The sequence below is a fragment of the Schistocerca americana genome, chromosome 1 (assembly GCF_021461395.2).
Source record: "Schistocerca americana isolate TAMUIC-IGC-003095 chromosome 1, iqSchAmer2.1, whole genome shotgun sequence".
Classification (NCBI taxonomy): domain Eukaryota; kingdom Metazoa; phylum Arthropoda; class Insecta; order Orthoptera; family Acrididae; genus Schistocerca; species Schistocerca americana.
The window spans coordinates 531,960,356-531,981,687 of record NC_060119.1 but is presented as its reverse complement, the minus strand read 5'-3'; the positions used below and the strand labels follow the sequence as shown (position 1 = coordinate 531,981,687).

The 21,332-nt window shown below is 41.5% G+C and overlaps 1 protein-coding gene across 1 annotated transcript in view; it reads right to left on the bottom strand.

The window, feature by feature from the left end:
- LOC124571522 (inter-alpha-trypsin inhibitor heavy chain H4-like) overlaps positions 1–21,332 on the bottom strand; it is a 174,595-nt gene that overhangs the window by 150,845 nt on the left and 2,418 nt on the right. The window contains exons 2-3 of the mRNA XM_047131118.1: positions 7,880–8,046; positions 7,677–7,787 (exon numbers count right to left, since the gene is read on the bottom strand). Coding sequence (XP_046987074.1) covers positions 7,677–7,787; positions 7,880–8,046 — 278 coding nt within the window. The remainder of the gene's footprint in view (positions 1–7,676; positions 7,788–7,879; positions 8,047–21,332) is intronic.

Sequence of the window (21,332 nt, the reverse complement as noted above, 5' to 3'; positions counted from 1 at the left end):
TTTTTGTGCCCCTTTACATACTGCATTACCCTTTCAATATCCTCATACACTTTCTCTATCTGTTCATCTTGAGCTTGCGCCGTCGGCATGTATACCTGAACTATCGTTGTCGGTGTTGGTCTGCTGTCGATTCTGATTAGAACAACCCGGTCATTGAACTGTTCACAGTAACACACCCTCTGCCCTACCTTCTTATTCATAACGAATCCTACACCTGTTATACCATTTTCTGCTGCTGTTGATATTACCCGATACTCATCTGACCAGAAATCCTTGTCTTCCTTCCACTTCACTTCACTGACCCCTACTATATCTAGATTGATCCTTTGCATTTCCCTTTTCAGATTTTCTAGTTTCCCTACCACATTCAAGCTTCTAACATTCCACGCCCTGACTCGTAGAACGTTATCCTTTCGTAGATTATTCAATCTTTTTCTCGTGGTAACCTCCCCCTTGGCAGTCCCCTCCCGGAGATCCGAATGGGGGACTATCCCGGAATCTTTTGCCAATGGAGAGACCATCATGACACTTCTTCAATTACAGGCCACATGTCCTGTGGATACACGTTACGTGTCTTTAATGCAGCGGTTTCCATTACCTTCTGCATCGTCATGTCGTTGATCATTGCTGATTCTTCCGCCTTTAGGGGCAATTTCCCACCCCTAGGACAAGAGAGTGCCCTGAACCTCTATCCGCTCATCCGCCCTCTTTGACAAGGCCGTTGGCAGAATGAGGCTGACTTCTTATGCCGGAAGTCTTCGGCCGCCAATGCTGATTATTTGTCAAAATTTAGGCAGTAGCGGAGATCGAACCCGGGACCGAAGGCGTTTTGATCATGAATCAAAGACGCTACCCCTCGACCACGGGTACTGTTACCTACTCCAAACCTCCATGTACTGTTTTTGGACGTTGTGGTTCGGTTTGTCACATGGTCAATGTTTCACCCCCAAATGCGTACGACACACGTGAGTCGTGGCTATATGTAGGATCAACCACGTACCACAGAAAGAGCTACCATTTTGGATTTTTTTAGTATATAAGAAGCCTTAAACAATGTCCACAAATCTTGCTTCGTCTGATAAGAAAGTGCAGCTTGCAGAAAAATAATCTGTCAGTATACAGAATTGCTACGTGGGGTTTCACTGCTTATGACACATATACTGGTAGATGAGAACAGGAAACACATTATCGTAATCGTCTCCATATTGAAGACTTGTGTCCGTCCCGAATGAATGTGGCAGAAGGCATATATGAATGAAATTTGATCTGAAAAATAATGGAATGTTTTTTAAAAATTATTTTATTTTATTTGAACATTTTGTATACACATCTATGTAACGATCTTTTTAACTATGCAGAACTAGCGGCGACTCTTGTGAAACAGAACCCAGAAGCATTCTGTATTTAGGAGTTGTAGCCGTCAGTGACACCATGACCACGTGACTGGAAATATCACCATATTATACCTTTAGAAGAAGTTTTTTAGCTGCAACTGATCAGAATTTAAAGCTAGTTCAAAGTGTCAACTTGTCTTCCGTCGAAGTGCTGAATATGACTCAACTATTAGGGAGAAAACGACCAATCTATGAACGCTTTGGTTTATGGTTGTTATTGAAAGACCTAAACCATCTTGTTACTGCCATTGGTAGCATAAATTACACCGAAAATGGTAAGCTGATTAGGAGGGAAAATTTAAAGGGCTTACGCCTATTTCAGAACCGTTTTACGATAAAGTTATGGCGGTTAAAATCCGCAATTAAGTAGACTGCCAATAATGATTAAGAGAATGGACGACTGTACTGTTGAAGAAGGAAATATCTGGTTCATTTAATAACTATTCACGTGGTAAATTCTTCAAATTCATCTCTGCGAGACACAGTGTTAAGATAATCCTACCTTGTGTTCTTACACGGGAACGGCAATGTGGCAACAAGATGAAAATTGCAAAAATCGGCGAGGAAGCACTGGAAACCACTGAAGAAAACATAAAAATCCTGTGGCTGTGCTGTACAAAGCAGTACTGACTGACGTTAAAATAACTGTAGCAATGGAAGAACTGCCTGGAATATTGCAACAGCTCTCTATGGACGACTGTTACCATGTGCAACTTGATATAAAGCAAGATTTCGCTGGAATTTTTAACAAAATGGAGATATAAGATTAAATAACATTAAACCACAGCTTAGCATCCAAGAAGACAACCAAGCAATCGGCAGTGCGATCAGAAACAATGATAAGAAATTGGAAGTAAACTGTTTGATATGAACGAGTGCCAGTTTAATGTTATTTAATGTTATTGACATATAAATTTCTTATATATAGCTCTATTCTACAACCACAGCTTAGCATCCAAGAAGACAACCAAGCAATCGGCAGCGCGATCAGAAACAATGATAAGAAATTGGAAGTAAACTGTTTGATATGAACGAGTGCCAATTGTAGAATAGAGCTATATATAAGAAATTTATATGTCAAATCACTAGCCCAGTAACGAACAAAAGTGTTGGGGACCATCTCATAGATTTTGTAAAGTGTGCGTCTGCAAAAACTTTTACATATTCCTTGGCTAAAGAGCGGACTGGACGCTACAATTTATAACTCAGAGTGGATGCTGCGTTTGATCCCTTGGAAGACTGTGTAATTTATGGTACACTGTAGAGATACTTCTGTTTGATGCAAATTTTTGGATAAATTACGGAACAGTTTCTGTGTCGTATTTAACAGTGTTCTGAAATTTGTCTACTGGAATAATAAGAATAAGTGGAAGATGATTGGTATACAAGTAAGTTGTCCAGCCAACCAAGATCAAGTAAAGATCATAATTATGTTCTGTCTACCTATAGTTTTAATTATTTATACGTAAATAATGTGGGAATTGTTAACAAAGACTTCAACGGAAACGACATAAGTACTCGGATTATACACAATTGTTGCATTTAAGCTGGAGAAAGTATTTTTTTCTCTATCTACGACATTTTTCTCCACAACACCATCAAATACATATACTACCAAAATAGGACAAATAATGTCATTTCAGAGATATTAAGGACCAATGTTTTAAACAGACGTAAAACATTTGCCATTAAATAAATGACTCATTTGAGTACAGTTAATGTGTTATATGTACAGAAAACAGAAGTGAGAATGGAAGAGATCAAAGTAAAAAAGCGAAAACCGAAGAATTTAGCAAAAAAAAAATCGTCTAGAAAGGAAGAATATAAACCGCTAGAAGAAAACAAATAAACCACTGAAGGTGTGCAAGCAATGCTTACAAATTACTTTAAGCACAGTATATAGAAAAATGTGGAAACAACTGGAGAATACAGGATATGAGCATTTACTGTAATTAGTAATGGAAGGTGGCCGTATGTTAGTGTACTAATAGAAAATATACGTTCTAAGTTATTTACTCTGTAAAAGAGACATGAAAAATTTGCTTATAATGCTCCAATTGCTTAAAATTGATAGTAACATTGTAATTAAATATTGCATACTGGACGTTTTAAATCTAGCAACTGAAAAGCCGACTGAAGTTTTTAAAACCTACAGAACCAATATATTTAACTGACATACATTTGCAAAAGTAATAAACTTAAAGTTCTATGTGGAAATTCCAGAAGAATGTGGAAGCTGAGAGTTGGTGATGTACACCCAAGCAGATGTCAAATACTTTAACAATCCTGTAATGTAGGAAATAAAACACAGAATTAAAATACGTGAATGATCTCGACTAGCAGAATCGCAAGAAGGAATGGAGCTAATTGTTAAGTGAATACAAGACATAGTTTACTGAAAAAAATAGATGTGTATCAAAATATGAGTACATACCTTACATTCTTTGCATTTATGCCATTACTGGTTGGAGAAAGAATTATACAATTCGGATGTAGATTTAAACTGTAAGTTAAAAATTATATTAAAACTTTATGAACTGAAAACAAAGAAAGATTGTTTTCTGTGTGTAAATGTATACAGAAATGTATAAATTTTTGTAGAAAAATATTTCTGATTTGTTTCTTTGCCAGCTGTGGGTTCGTTTCCTTATATTCAACAGTGATTTGGATCGCACTCAATGCCCAAATATCTACAAAGTGTTTGCATGTACATTTCTTCTTCCAAATGTGTATCCAGAGAAAGGGCTCTCAAAACAATGCTAGCCCTCAAAGTAGGCTCGTACATACACTTAAACGCCTAGATTGTCGTGGAGGTGGAGTGCATTACACTGTTAGTGAATCACAGACTCACGGATGAGTGTGCTCACTTTGTCTTAAATGCAGCTTTACAGTTACTAATTCATACATATCTCGCAGCCTGACTAGATCTCCACCTAACAAATGTGATACTCATTTTATATTCTTATATCTTGGTTAACACATCACAGACAAGTGTGTTTTACGTGTGTGAACATGTGGAGTGGATACTGTGGTTCAGGCAGCCTGATGCTCCAGTTTTCGTTCTTTTTCGAACATATGTATGTGTGAGTGTGTGTATGAGCATGGTGCACCACAGCAGCCATAGATACTTATAATAAAAGCTCCATAAGTACAAGTAACAACCCAACGCCTTTTTTTCATGCTACTCCTGAATGGGTCTTCTGTGGTGCAACATGACTGCAAAGAACGCTTTAATTGTTTATGAATAACGCCCTAAGACTCATAGTTCCTACTATTCCTGGTGGGGAGAGGTGATACCCATCCAAGTTGCTTAAACAATAAATATAGCAGGACAGGATAAGTGTGCTAGTTCCATCATCTTGGAATGAGGGGAAAGAGATCAGTTTAGCAGTTAAATGTATTTGAGTGGCTCATTTGTGCTGATGCATGATGCAGTACGTGAAGGCGTGGCGGTGCCTCTACAGTTCTTTATAATAAAAAAGACACCATCATTTTTGGCAAATAATGTCTGTACAACATGGGAACAGCAAGGCCCTCAACTGTACAAATTGAATTTCAACTTTACACAAGTCGTCAAGGGACCACACAGAACTCCTAAAGGTGAACTTGAGATTCCCATCCTACCTGTCAGGCCCCAGCGATATTGAATTCTGACAACAGAACGTAGTAATACAACTCCATACTTCACACTATTGGGCTCGCAAAAATACAGGCTTTGCCCGTTCAGTCCAGGACTAGGGAGGAGGCTAAAACCCTTTGTGAGTCCTGTGGGGGAGGGGTGCGAAAGGGGGATGGGGGGGATAAGGTTACTAGAAATCTGGCAGTGATGCAGCTGTGATACCTGTAGACCCATAGCCGCCTACTCCCACTACGCACGTAAGGACTTCAGTATAACTCTCAAGCTGAGACTACTGCACAAGAAGTGTGACCCGTTGTCAGAAGGGAGTATATGTTCCGTGTTTCCTGCAGACACAATGCTAGTATGGTGTGGATATCAGGTGCATTACAATGAGCGAGTGAGAGGACTCAGAAACTGTAGATGTAGTACGAAGGTGAAGTGCGCTGAACACTACTGTTCTTACTGCAGATTGTATAAGCTGCACAGAGATTCATTGTGAAATTCTGGTGGTATAGGAATCAAATGCAACGTCGCACGTGACATCAGTCAAATGGCGCCAACAACTGGATGAAGGGGCAAAGTCACGGGTGAAGAAAGGCCACAGGCGATAATGATCAGGTAGCGGAGGGACTGACTGGCAGAGTGACTATCGCGGATATTATCAGCAAATGCGCGTCTCAGCAGGCGGTGCTCATACCATTGTCTGAGATTGTCTGCAGTATCGGCAATTCCCTCACTCTGGGTTCCACAACCGCTGTGACCTGCATAAAGACTCATGGGCTATGATGCCTACGGACTTTTTTGAAGGCAATGATTTCCTAAGCAGTATCATTATCGAGCAGACATGTATCTGTCATTTCATACTTGCAAGAAAGAGAGCTTCTATAGAACGGAGACGAAACTGTTCGCCTCCATGGTAGAGATGATGCAAAGTTGCGTCATCAGTAGGGAAGGACACCATTTTTTGTACTGGTCAACATTGACATCAATGTCTAACGCTATGATGACCAAGAGGCTTAAAAAATTAAGCAAATAGTTTTCCCGCTCGACACTGCAACACCACATACAGCACATGCAGCAGAAGCTTTGCTCCAACGTTATGGATAAGACGTTTGCAACCACCGCATAGTCCGTACCTTGCACCATGCGGTTTCCATCTCTTCGGCAAGCTGAACGAAGATCTGTGGGAAGAGAATTTCCAGTGAAGAGGACATTCACGCAGTGGTGCTCGAATTGACCCGTATTCAAGGGGCAGAGTTCTATGGTGGAATAATTGGACGACTGGTAAAATATCCGACACTTGAAACTTCCTGACAGATTAAAACTGTGTGCCGGACCGAGACTCGAACTCCGGACCTTTGCCTTTCGCGGGCAAGTTTCATACCAGCGCACACTCCGCTGCAGAGTGAAAATCTCATTCTGTATCCGACACTTGTTTACAAAGACTTGGTGACTGTATTGAAAAATACTGTCGTGTATCTGCGTCACTCTGAAGCGTAGTGAAGAATTCAATTAAAGTTAGGTACATGACCTGCCAAAATAATGTGTACCTTACTTTTTGAAGTCCCTTGTGGATTATCGTTACGGCGAACGAGGGTACCATACAAGATTTGAAAGTCAGTGCCTGGACATCAGTTCAAACAGTACGACGCATTGCTCAAAAGTATCGAAAAAAAACCACCTTTGGTGAGTAGATTTCCGAGATTCACTGCTGCGAACCCTGCATGTAGCAAATTATTTATTTTATTAACAAATGGAGAAGTTAATTAATAAAAACTGAATCACAATTTTATAATAAAAACGTCTTTTTATTCTTAATTAGTGGCCATAGGAAAATGTGTTAAATTCGATACAGATAGGCGAAATGCCTTTTTGTTAGACGAAATAAATTATATGTATCAACAGTGTTCTTAATTTATAGAAATTAAATAGTATTTGATTTTGTATTTGATGTTTCCCATTTTTTTTATCAAATTTTCATTTCTTGTGAATACTCACAGTTTCATGTGAATAGTAATTTCAAATAAAACATGATTCAATATTTGTTGATCAACATTTCCATGTGTTAACAAATAAGGAAAAAAGTATGCTAATAACAAGATACAAACCAGTGACTTTCTGATTACAATCCGATTACATTAGGCGTTGAACTAGCGACGAATTTGATAAGTCTATAAACGTACACTTAAGTGTTCAGGAATCTTATAATCACCATGGGATATTATTTTGAGTTTGTGTGAAAATTACATATACTGCTTTACGAAGTTGATGTCCAGGCATTGACCTTTAAATCCTCTAAGTATGAAGACAATCATAGAGGCCAGAGCAGCCGGTGAGGCCCTCTCGCAGTACCTTTTCTATTGCTCCATCTTCCTTTCCGTCTTTTACCGTTGTTCATTTTGTAGCTTATAGGAGCTAAACGGCAAAGTTATCAGCCCCTTACAAATATTAAAAGAAACGAATATGGGTAAAAGGGTTACCAACGTAGGCACACTCACTCCCTACTACCTCACTCGCGCCGTCATTTACCCTTGTGATGCCGAACAAGTGGCAGTGACAGCTCAAGAGGAAACAGAGATAGCTGTGGACATCCCGACAGTCTCAGTGAGACGCCAGTACATACATCTAGGCAATGCTTTGTACGTGAGAGCAGCCGCCGCTACCTGAGCTGCACGTGCGCGGCGCCCTGGCCGGCCTGCACGGCCTGCTGGTACTCCTCGCGCGCCTCCTCCTTCCCCTTCACGTACGCCTCGTACGCCTTGCCGTCCATCTCTCTGCAACAACACAACACGTCACCTTGTAGTGCACACCCTGTCACCACACATAAGAGAAGTTTCACTGACAGCAGGCTGCTAGAGGGTCTCACATGACGAATCCCGATACGAAGGCAGTCTCCGGCAGGACGGCGTCGAAGCTGATTTCTCTGGACACGTTGGCGGTGTTGGCCACCCTGCTGGTCACCACTGTCTTGGCGTACCGGTTCCGCACGTGGCTCACCACATGGAGGCTGTACACGTCTGGCGGTGGATAGCTCTGAAACAAATATCAATTTCAGTGTTATAGTCAAATGTTTGACTACTTCTCCATTTCAAAATATTTCCTTTGGTTTGTCATTTTCATTTCTCCCGTTCCTTCCCATTTACACTCTCAACTAAGGCGCAGCCACTGAATTCTCTTTCGTAGGTGAAAATATTGTACACTGGGTTTGAGAAGTAACTGTACCCCAGACCGAGCGAGGTGGCGCAGTGGTTAGCACATAGGACTCCTGTCCTAGATTCGGGAGGATGATGGTTCAAAACCGCGTCCGGCCGTCCTGATTTAGGTATTCCGTGATTTCCCTAAATCACTTCCTGCAAATGACAGAATGGTTCCTCTGAAAGAGCACTGCCGCTTTCCTTCTCCACCAGTCCCTAATCCGATGAGACCAATGTCATCGCTGTTTGGTCCCCTCCCCTAAATCGACCAACCAACCCTATATCCCTAGGTCAAAATTGTGCGTTGTATGTTGAAATAGGTATACAAAAAAAAGCACATCTCCAGCACATCTATACGTACAACTTCGTGACTTACACAGAAGTGTTGCCAACAGGCATCATGCTTCCTAAAGCTTCCTCATCATTTTTGAGCAATTTTTCGTTAGTCACATAATGATGATGAACCACATAGGCCGGCCAGGGTGGCCGAGCGGTTCTAGGCGCTACAGTCTGGAACCGCGCGACCGCTATGGTCGCAGATTCGAATCCTGCCTCGGGCATGGCTGTGTGTGATGTCCTTAGGTTAGTTAGGTTTAAGTAGTTCTAAATTCTAGGGGACTGCTGATCTCAGAAGTTGAGGCGCATAGTGCTCAGAGCCATTTGAACCATTTTGATCCACATAGACGTGAGTTGTATGGTGAGGTCCGGGTTCGTGGTAACGATTTCAGTAAGATTGAAGGTGTTGCTGAACCACACTCAACTCAGTGGTATTGAAATTGTTCACCTAGGAAATAAATAGCTCCACTGTTATCACACATGATCAATGATTCCGTTGTCTTCAACCTGAGATATTAATCATGTTTGCAACATATGTAGATATGAATTTCCATTCGTGTACCGTTCAAAAAAATATAGTGGAAACAGCTATCGTGATGACATCCTGGAATGTATCACAGAGTTGGGTTCATTCTCAACTCTCGCTCGTAAAGGCGATTTTCCTTAGACCAGAATACCACATTCGTCATGTGTGATCATTCGTGGAACTCCCAGTTAACTATTCTAAACAACCTTATGTAGAAGCATTAATTTGCTTCATTGTTCAACCAAAGTGAAAATTTTTAATGGAAAAAAATTAAGATTGTGGTGTAACGTCCTCATGACGACGAGCTAAATGAAGAAGAATTAGATGGCTGGTTGGGAGATCCCGATGGATTACTTTAGTCGCTTAAATCGAAGTGTTTTCTCTTTCCACACAAAGTTTCACATATCTTTCGCTAAGTGTGAGAATTGTGTAGGTGATTGTGATTAGAGTAAAATGGCACATTTCTTTCGCAAAGTGTGAGAATTATGTAGGTGACTGTGATTAGAGTGAGTAGAGTGTTAGTGGCGCGTGTTTGGTGTAAAATACATCGGGAAGGGAGAGGGTTAAAGTGTGCATCATATATCCTAAACTCTCTAACAGCACAAAGGTGGATGCCGAGGGAAACGCCTCTATTGGACGAACAGATTACCACCAACGGTGTCACTTTATCCCACTCGATGAGTCTAGGAGTTTAATCTGGGACCTCGGCATAGTGAGCCTGCTAGGCTGTCTCCGACTTGAGTGCGCATTTACACACATGTTTTACCTATCTCACCTTCGAAAGAGAAGTTGACGACATGCTGTTAGGCAAGTACAAACTGGCGATGGACAAGCAAAACATCTGTCACTTATTTATCATGGGAACCATCGCAGGATTTGTCTTAATCTATTTTTGGAACCACAAAAATTATATGTAGTGTATCCTCCCTTACTTCCTCATTATGAGTTTCATATATTAATGGATTTACCGAACTGTGTTTCACGTATGAAACGAAATTTATGATTTTTGTGAGATGAATTTCGCAGTTTTACACTGTTTTGTACAAATAAAATGTCCATCTGAACATGAAGGATGTGTCCACCCCCAAAGTAATCTACATTGTTGGCTTGGAGTTTCCGACAGATAAAGCGGCCTAAATTCTAAAGTTTCCATTTCTCACTCACAGTGGATCTTTCCCAGCAAAGAACTTGTATCGTCGAGATTTATGTAGGCGCCTATGCTGTGTGAGGGTAGACTGTGCGATGTTAAGTTTATATAGCTGAGGTGACGAAGGAAAGAAGGAAGAGGCGGAAAGAAGATGTTTGCACATAGTTACTCCTCTCAAATAACAAGTCTACCAAGGTTTATACGTTTCATCTTGATCATAATCGTCACCTGTTACGCCATGAGAAGCTGCAGAAAGGTTTGAACTTGAAACCTAGGACGCTGATGGCAAGGACTGCAAATCCGGATATTTAACCCACCACTTCTGTGCCAGCGTAAAGTTACGTAGAGGCAGTGGACTTTTATTCTGTAGCAATGAAGCGAACATGCTGCTCGGAGCGAGGAAGCGAAATGCTGAAGTTACTGGACTCTGCAGCACGAGTAATCTCCGCTCGGCGCCAGGTTTGTTAGCTTTCCTAGAACACTAATGAAAAATCTCTGGATAGTCCTTTTGAGAAAGACGCAGCCGATTTTCCTTCGTAACCTCGTTCAGTCTTCTTTTAAAGTTCTCGATATTAAAGGAACGTTAAACCCTAATCTTTCTTACTTTTGTTTCCATACCGACTACCCTCAGTACAGTTACACTGGACAAGGGTTGAAAAGTCATCCTTGTTTAGGTCTTCCACGTATCTCTAAATCTCTTCAGACAAATGTTGGGACGTTCCCCTCTAGTAAGATGCAGACAGTTTTCTTCCACATCTTGTCCAAGCTGTACTTATGGTGCATTTCTAATAATCTCTATGCAGCAGAGATTTAAATAGTTAAACTTCTGACCTTATTCTTAAAGTTGCAAAAGATTCGTAAATGTTGAAGAACTAGAAGTTAAATAATAATCATTTGGAAAAACGTCCTTTTGTTTTGCAGTTTCTATCTTCAAGTTCTGTTATGTATGACTACAATATCAATCTGCCTTTGTTTCGTATAAACAAGAGAAGTCTTCAATAATTGGTCCACGTAAAATGCACGTCATACATGCCTGATCTACGAAGGCAGAAGAGACATCAGATAGCTGAAAACGGAAAAGTACTTGAGATGTGTTCTAATTCTCAGTTTATACAATACAAGTCGCAGAGCGAGAATTTTGCCATGTGGATAGGTCACTAGTGTTGAAGCTGTTATCACTCATATCGAGGCCTATAATTGCGTCGTAAGACTTTGGTTAGTCAGGGAACACACATTGTAGCTACAGGCCAAGTTCGTCGAAGTGAAATTTTCTCCATTTCAAAAAGAGATGCAGATTATATATATGGTAATCACAACATCAGAACACTGTACAATTTTAGTGAAATGCCGGAATACTTGGAGGAGATCAACGCTCGAAAATGCCAATTGAATTTCAACATTACACATTGTGATACGTTGTATGTGAATAGGCCTAATGACTGATTAGTTACCGGAACTTGGCCCAAGTCTGAAACACACAGTGATCTATCTAAACTGAAACGACTAAATGAAGTTAAGTGGGCGAAAGGCAGATGGTAAACACAGAATTTCTGGAAGGATCTGAAAGAAAAGCATCTTACAAAACCCTCCACAATGGAGAAGGACAAGACTATGCCCTTGTTAAGGAAACCGCCGTGATGCGTTAAGCGATTTAAGGGAACGACGAAAAACTTCAATCTGGATTGCCTGTGGGGGATACGAGTTTGGCGTATTTTAATTCTCCTCTGCACCTACGGGTACGAATTATTTTTGAAATTGTAATATTCTTGGAGTGACCTCTCATTTATACAAGAGTTGGATTTACGTCAGCCCTACTACAATAATGACCGCACAGCTCATTTCTGCCAAACAAATATCTTCGTCGTTATCCAGAAAACTGACTGAGCACAGACATTTCCAGCACAATTGCGCACAAGCTATGCGCCATATTTCAAAGACTGGTCGGCCTGTATTTACCTATACCTGTTACAACACGAACAGTTATTACACTTGTGCAAGAGACAAGACTGATGATGTACGTAAACGGAGGTATTACGGTGTACAATTCCAGGTAACATTGTCTATTACGGGGGACGTTCAATAAGTAATGCAACACATCCTTGTCTCGGTCAACTTCAGGTGAAAAAATGGGGGATTTACTGTGGGAAATTATGGAATATTCACACTTCAGGCCGTATCGCTTCATGAAGTTCCTGATGTTGGTGGTGCTACATACAGTCTACAAAATGGCGGCTGTAACGGGGGTGGATCTCAGAAAGAGAGCTGTCACTGAGTTTCCTTTGACGGAAAACCAGAGTATCACAAATATTCACAGGAGCTTGCAGTTGTCTAGGCAGATCTGGCAGTGAACAAAACCGCAGTGAGACGTTGGGCGAGGCATCTATCATCGCAAAGAGGCGCACAAACCTGTCCGATCTTCTGGTGCCGGCTGGCCGTACTCAGATGTGACTCCTACCATTTGGAACGTGCAGACAGTCTCATTCGAAGTGACCGACGAATCACGTACCCCACGCTGCACTACCGGGCGTCCCTGTTGCTGGTGCTGACACCCTCGGCCACCAGTTGAAGAAGTCAAAGGCGTGGGGCCGCTGGATCCCTCGCCGCCTACCAGGAAACCATAAAGAGCAACGAAGGACCACCTGTGTGGAATTGCTTGCACGTTACGAAGCTGCCTGCGACAATTCTTTGTCGATCAGCGTCACAGGTGATGAAACGTGGGTCATCTCTTTGAACCAGAAACAAAACAGCAATCCAAGGAGTGGTGCCACACCACGTCTCATCTGAAGAAAAATTTCAAAGCCGCATCCTCAACCAGTAAAGTCATAGCGACGGTCTCCTGATACTCTGAAGGTGTTATTCTGTTTGATGTCCTCATTCACGATGCAACGCCAACTCTGAAGTGTATTGTGCCACCCTCAGGAAATTGAAGAAACGATTTCAGCGTGTTCGTGGCCACAAAAATGCACACGAACTTCTCCGTCTCTATGACAGCGCAAGGCCTCGCACACATGTCTGTACACTCAAGAGGAGCTCATAAAACTTCATTGGACTCTTTTTCCTCATCCTCTGTACAGCTCGGATCTCGCAGCTTCCGACTTCCATCTGTTTGGCCAAATGGAGGATGCACTCCGCCGGAAGCAGTGAGTGGATGATGCGGAGGTTATTGATGCAGCAAGACATTGGCTCCGGCGCCTGCCAGTGGAGAGGTACCATACCGACATACATGCTCTCCTAGTAAGCTGGCACAAGACTGTCGCACTGAAGGGGTATTATGTGGAACTGTAGGGTTTTGTAGCCAAAAGGGAAGGAATAATATACTGTTGTGTACTGCTGAATAAAACCAACCTACTTCCAGAACAGAAAGAGTTGCATTACGTATTGAACGCCCCTCGTATATTTCACAGCAGGTTCACTCTACCGTAATAGTTTTAGACAAGTGCACACGGGGGAACTGGTTGGATTGTGAGTAATACCATTACCTTCTTTTTTTACATTAAAAATGATAATTTCTGCAGAGACGAACCAGGAGACGTCCTACACGTGAAGGCTGAGGATACAGTCTCCACTATACTCTCACATAAACAATGCATATCGGCACGGAAACTGGGGTCTGCAGCGACCCTCGACATCTCGTTGTCATTATTGAGCCGGCCGGGGTGGACGGTTCTAGGCGCTTCAGTCTGGAACCGCGCGACCGCTACGGTAGCAGGTTCGGATCCTGCCTCGGGCATGGATGTGTGTGATGTCCTAAGGTTCGTTAGGTTTAAGTAATTCTAAGTTCTAGGGGACTGATGACCTCAGATGTTAAGTCCCATAGTGCTCAGAGTCATTTGAACCATTTTGTCATTATTGATAAATCCGTCGGTACTTACATTAAACATTGTTATGAAGCAGTACTGCTTTTTCTTGGAGCAGTCAAACGACTTTCAAAATTTCATTCGTTCCACACAAAAGTTAATATCCTGACATCTTCGTACAGAAAAAAGTACTATCATGAACTAAACAACTCATCTCTCAATATTGTAGGTTATCGAAAGCCACTTTTAGATATCTTGAACATGAAGTATTAAATGTTTGTGTGTAGTCGCTGACACTCGGTACTTTGCTGACGCTGGCTAGCATAATCAAATTTTATCAGTGCCCTGGGTTCATTTGAGAATCTCTCCTCGACACCTTGTGGATAACATCGGAAGTTCACTGAGGCTTTTTGCGGATGATGCCCTAGTATATCGAGAGGTTGCAACAATGGAAAATTGTACTGAAATGCAGGAGGATTTGCAACGAATTGACGCATGCTGCAGGGAATGACAATTGAATCTCAATGTAGACAAGTGTAATGTGCTACAAATACATAGAAAGAAAGATCCTTTATCATTTAGCTACAATATAGCAGTTCAGCACCTGGAAGCAGTTAATTCCATAAATGATCTGGGAGTAGGCATTAGGAGTGATTTAAAATGGAATGACCATCTAAAATTAATCGTCAGTTAAGCAGATGCCAGACTGAGATTCATTGGAAGAATCCTAAGGAAATGCAATCTGAAAACAAAGGAAGTAGGTTACAGTACACTCGTTCGCCCACTGTTTGAATACTGCTCACGGGTGTGGGATCCGTACCAGATAGGGTTGATAGAAGAAATAGAGAAGATCCAACGGAGAGCAGCGCGCTTCGTTACAGGATCATTTAGTAATCGCGAAAGCGTTACGGAGATGATAGATAAACTCCAGTGGAAGACTCTGCAGGAGAGACGCTCAGTAGCTCGGTACAGGCTTTTGTTGAAATTTCGAGAACATACCTTCACCGAGGAGTCAAGCAGTATATTCCTCCCTCCTACGTATATCTCGCAAAGAGACCATGAGGATAAAACCAGAGAGATTAGAGCTCACAGAGAGGCATAACGACAATCTTTCTTTCCACGAACAATACGAGACTGGAATAGAAGGGAGAACCGATAGAGGTACTCAAGGTACCCTCAGCAACACACCGTCAGGTGGCTTGCGGAGTATGGATGTAGATGTAGATGAAAGAAAATTGTTTCCGCTGAGGATGCTGAACTAGGCTGTTCTCTCCGTGTAATTCTTGAGTGACAGGAGCCGACTTTCGAGAGCTCGGGTAGCAAGTGAAGGAAGATAGGACTTGGACGTCGGGGGGGACTTCGAGAGTAAGCTCTACATTTTCATACACACTCCGAAAGCCACTTTATGATGTGTGGCAAAGGGAAATATGCTGTACCCTTTTCAAAGAACCATTTCGCCACTCGTTTTAAGCGATGTAAAGAACTCAGGGAAGCCTAAATCTTGATGACCAAATGCGAATTTGAACTGCTACTGTCTTACCGATGTGTTGCTCTAAGAGTAGTGTTTCTGGCTCATAAATGATCCTTTTTCCGATTATTCTTCATAGTAACAGAAAATAACGACAGAAGTAATCAAATAAGTGCAAGACGACAATGCCTTAGGGTTACTGAGATCTTTGGAAAAATTTATCATAGCAAAATTATTCCACCTTTTAAGGCCGAGTAACACCTCTCCATTTCGATGATCGATTTTTCTTAATTAATGGCATTTAATGACCAGTGGATGAAGTTCAGGGAGTACAAGAGGCTAAGATGCACTACTCATTTATTAGTTCCTTCCTCGGCAACATTTGTTTGAAATCAGAGTAATGAAATCCTGCCACAAGATTCCAATAACACCTTGCTTTCATAAATGGTTCAGTCCTGGACGACTTTCCCTACACTCGAGCTAATCTTAAATATTATTCGTGCACGCTATCAAACACGCATTATGGCATCATTTTAACGATGTCTCTGAATGACTTCCTCGTAACGCTTCTGCCAAACGACCCCAGCCGACTCTGGACGACAACTTACATTGCTGCGCTGCGCACCCGAAAGCGAGCAACTGAATATCTGAGTACTGTGGGTAGAGTTGCCGTAGCTCACAGAGGATATATTTATTCCCCTATCGATCTAAGTGCAGCAATGGTGACGTCACACGCTGGTACAGGTACAGCAAAGGAAGAAGTACGAGACAGGCGTATTACCGTTAGATTCCAAGAAGTATGTAACAGCTCAAACTGCAAAGAAAGCAGATGCTGTGAATATTACAGATCTATCAATTTAATGTCTATGTATTTAACCCAGTAAGGTTAGGGATGTCAGGCCATCTCTTAGATCTCACTAGGAATTCTACATGTTTTACATTATATCCGTGACGATAAGCGTGTTATAGGCTATATTTAGCAGCCGGCCGGGGTGGACGAGCGGTTCTAGGCGCTACAGTCTGGAACCGCGCGACCGCTACGGTCTCAGGTTCGAATCCTGCCTCGGGCAACGATGTGTGTGATGTCCTTAGGTTAGTTAGGTTTAAGTAGTTCTAAGTTCTAGGGAACTGATGACCTCAGAAGTTAAGTCCCATAGTGCTGAGAGCCATTTGAACTATTTTTATATTTAGTATCGAACGCAAAACATTCGGAAGTTACTAATGCACAATAAGCAGAAAAGAACTGTTTTATATTCGTCCATGACAAGTAGAGGGGAGTGATGTACCTAGATGATAGTGTAATTAGGACAGCATGATGTGTTTTGGTCGGTATTTCAACGTAGTGACTAACTTTAGAATCACGTGAAGGAATGCACACTAGAGACCAACACCAGCAGTTTCCTCCATTTTCTAGGTTATGTTGGTGCTAGAGATGAGGTTGTGTTTCGTGCAGCATTTCTAAACATTTCGTGTTCTACATATTGAAGTGGTACATAATATATAAAAGCTATTTGGAATGTATTGTCCATTCTTCAGATACAGATTTTTATGGCAAAGAAAGTTCTTCATATTTTTAAAACTAATTGCATAATATGTGGATGGTTGAATCATACTTCATCGGTCGTGCACCATCTTGTACCTTGGAACATGACACATTCGTAAATTCACTAAGTTTCGTCAGTGTCTTAACAACTGTACCTGTCTTGGAAATGGAAATTTATGTCAGTTTTCTAGCAGCTTCGATTTCAAAATGAATTTAAATTGTAATTGTTTTTTGATCATACTTCTTCTTGATTTGATTTCGGTTACTGATTATTGGTACGCAAAATCGTTATTATATAGCAAACAGACGACTAAATGCCAAACTGGTAACTTCTCGATCGTAACGCTTTTAAACTTCAGTAGAATATTGGTTCCCAGATACATGACCACGTTGTACCTCGGAACCTTTTTTCACATTTGGAAAACCTTTATTTTACGGAGTAATTATTGTAGATTCAGTAAAAGACAGCAGAAAACAAAAAGTGAATGCCAACGTTTAAAAATGAAATAAGAAAATAAACTTTTATTACTTGGCTGGCTAGAGGCGAAGTCCGGCAAGTATTCAAGGTAGAAGAGTCTCCCCTACTGCAATCATTCATGGTTACGAAATCCTTGCACGAATTATTTAGAGGAGTATAGAAACACATGTGGAAATCAACCTCGGAGAAGACTGAAATGGGTTGCGGAGGAATGTAGGAATATGCAAGGCTATATTGGCTCTATGAATTATAAGTTCGGTTGAATCTAAAGTTTTTACATTTAGAGAAAGCTTTTGAGAATGTTGACTGAAATTCTGACGGTAGCAGGGATAAAGTAAGGGGACCGAAAGATTGTCTACAGCTGATACGGAAACCAGACATCAGTTATGAACATTCGAAGAACATGAAAAGAAAGCAGTGGTTAAGAAGGGAGCGAGACAAGCTTGTAACCTAGCCTATATGTCAATTTGTCTGTTTGTGGACGTAGTAGATAAAACTAACGAGAATTTGGGATAAGGAATTGGTGTTTATGGAGAAGAGATAAAATGCTTGTAGTTTACCAATGACATTGTAAGTCTGCCAGTGACAACAAAGGACTTGGAAAAGCTGTTGAACGGAATTTATAACGTGTTGAAAAAGGACTGTAAGATGGGCATCAACAAAGGTAAACAAAGTGCAATGAAATGAAGTCATATTACATCACACGATGTTGAGGGAACTGAATTAGAAAAAAAGACTGAAAAAGCAGCAGATGGGTTTTATTGTTTGTGCAACAAAATAAGTGGCCGAAATAGAAAGAGTATAATACGCAGACTGAAAAACATTTAGTGAAAAACAGGAATTTGTTAACGTGGATTGCAAATGTAAGCGTTGAGAAGATTTTGTAACGGTGTTTCCCTGGAGTGTTGCCTTGTACAGAAGTTAAAGAGGGGCGCTAAACAATTCAGACAAGAGAATAGAAGCTTTTCAAAAGTAATGCCACAGAAGCATGCTGAAGATTAGGTGGGTAAAATGGATAATTAATAAAGAAGTACTGAATCTTATTGGGAAGAAAAAAATACGTGACACGAGACTGAAAGAGGGGATCGGTTGGTAGAACACATACTAAGGCACTAAGGAACTCTTAACCTGATAACTAGGGAAGTGCAGGGAGTGAAAGTTTTTGATTCGTTTACGCAGGGTCATTCTTATTAACGTTTAAAAACCTTCGAAGTGACGTAGATGACGCTATGACAAGTAATTTAATTCGACACATGGGGTGACAAATGTCGGAAATATCCCAAAAGTGGATGATAATGGTTGAAAATGTGACGCCGTATATGCAGTTGTTGAGCCTATCTGTCTGTCGCACCTGATCATCCCAACCTAACTGAAGTAATTCACGTCGGAGTGGCTCTGGGCCCACGTGCGTGGCTTTGGCGTGTGGGGCTTAGGGTTCGAGTCTTGCATGTGGCAGGTTGTATTTTTTTCATTGCATTAAACGGTTATATGTTAACATTGAGGTAAGATTTATTATTTAACGATCTCACTGCCTCCGCTGGTTTATTGCAAAGTACAGTACAACAAAAACCTTTTGTATTGCTTCGTAAGTAGATGAGTATACGCTTCACAATTACGTCGTTACCAGTAAATGACCTTGACCTACTTTTCCTTTACTAAATAACGTATGTAACAAAAGGAAGCAAACACAAAATACGAACAGCCTTTGGGCTCTGTCCAACCCAAGCATCAAAAGCGACCGGTAGCGAGCGACGGCTGGATATGCGCCAATCCGGAAACAAGCGGCAGCATCGGGTAATACGCTCAGGTGTCCTGCGTGCGAGCGACGATCTGCCGCTGTAAGATGGCAACTAGGGCCCACCAGCTCAAATGGCTCTGAGCACTATGGGACTTAACATCTATGGTCATCAGTCCCCTAGAACTTAGAACTACTTAAACCTAACTAACCTAAGGACATCACACAACACCCAGCCATCACGAGGCAGAGAAAATCCCTGACCCCGCCGGGAATCGAACCCGGGAACCCGGGCGTGGGAAGCGAGAACGCTACCGCACGGCCCACCAGCTGCTTCTGTTAAACTGTGCCCCTAAGCAGTAGAATACTGTAGTTCGAGAGTACGGCAACAAAATTAGCTTTACTTAGGAAAATAAGACGATAAAGGGGCATTGTACATGAAATTTAGGGAAGGATCTTCACGGAGAATTTCGCCATTTATATCATCAACTACGAAGATCACCAGACAAATACTTCGAAAAATACCTTGATGACCAAAAGACGTTCGACTCTCTCACCAAGAAATTAAAGAAAAATGTTTCTCACATGACCAAAAACCTTTAACAACCGGTAAGTGCAGAAGAATGACCAACTACGATAAATATAGAATAATTTGTGATGCTTCACCGCACGATGTGTGATGTGACGGTAGCGTCATAGGCTCATAAGCGGTGTTATTCTATCCTGATGGTAACTAATATTTGAACTGACTTTGTTACAATCCTGTCACGTGCAGTGTACTAAGTTTTATCTATACTGTTTAACTGCATCTCAACGTATATTTTTCACATCTCGCCAAAGTTATTGATCTTCAAGTGTGTACAAATCTACCTCAGAACATCACACACATTCAATTCCAAATAAAACACAATGAACCGCCATGAAATATTACCGATATTTCATTGTTGGGAACGTAATTAATGAGCAATCAATGTTAAGGCCAAGCTCTCCAATTAATCTAAATAGTGTACATAAGTAATTTTTGAAAAGAAAGTGCCGGCCGCGGTGGTCGTGCGGTTCTAGGCGCTCCAGTCCGGAGCCGCGCTGCTGCTACGGTCGCAGGTTCGAATCCTGCCTCGGGCATGAATGTGTGTGATGTCCTTAGGTTAGTTAGGTTTAATTAGTCCTAAGTTCTAGGGGACTGATGACCACAGCAGTTGAGTCCCATAGTGCTCAGAGCCATTTTTTTTTAAAAAGAAAGTGAAACGATTTGTCTAACACTAATAAGTAAAACATATTAGAGATGCACCTCATTTTCTGTATATGATTTTGAGCATCGTTCAAAGACACGTCACATGTTTCTATGATCTATTTTCATTTTACACAAATCATTTCGCAAAGTATTTTATCGATTTCTTCCTTGTTTTATTTTCCAGCTTTATTCAGAAGGCGTAACTTACTTACACCTCATTTGCAATCCTATCATCTTCTCGAAATTCTTAAATTTAGTACTTAAATCCGAAGGAAGCCTTTTTGACAGCTAAATATCATACCAACATATATGTTTTGTGTTCTAAATACACTCCTGGAAATTGAAATAAGAACACCGTGAATTCATTGTCCCAGGAAGGGGAAACTTTATTGACACATTCCTGGGGTCAGATACATCACATGATCACACTGACAGAACCACAGGCACATAGACACAGGCAACAGAGCATGCACAGTGTCGGCACTAGTACAGTGTATATCCACCTTTCGCAGCAATGCAGGCTGCTATTCTCCCATGGAGACGATCGTAGAGATGCTGGATGTAGTCCTGTGGAACGGCTTGCCATGCCATTCCCACCTGGCGCCTCAGTTGGACCAGCGTTCGTGCTGGACGTGCAGACCGCGTGAGACGACGCTTCATCCAGTCCCAAACATGCTCAATGGGGGACAGATCCGGAGATCTTGCTGGCCAGGGTAGATGACTTACACCTTCTAGAGCACGTTGGGTGGCACGGGATACATGCGGACGTGCATTGTCCTGTTGGAACAGAAAGTTCCCTTGCCGGTCTAGGAATGGTAGAACGATGGGTTCGATGACGGTTTGGATGTACCGTGCACTATTCAG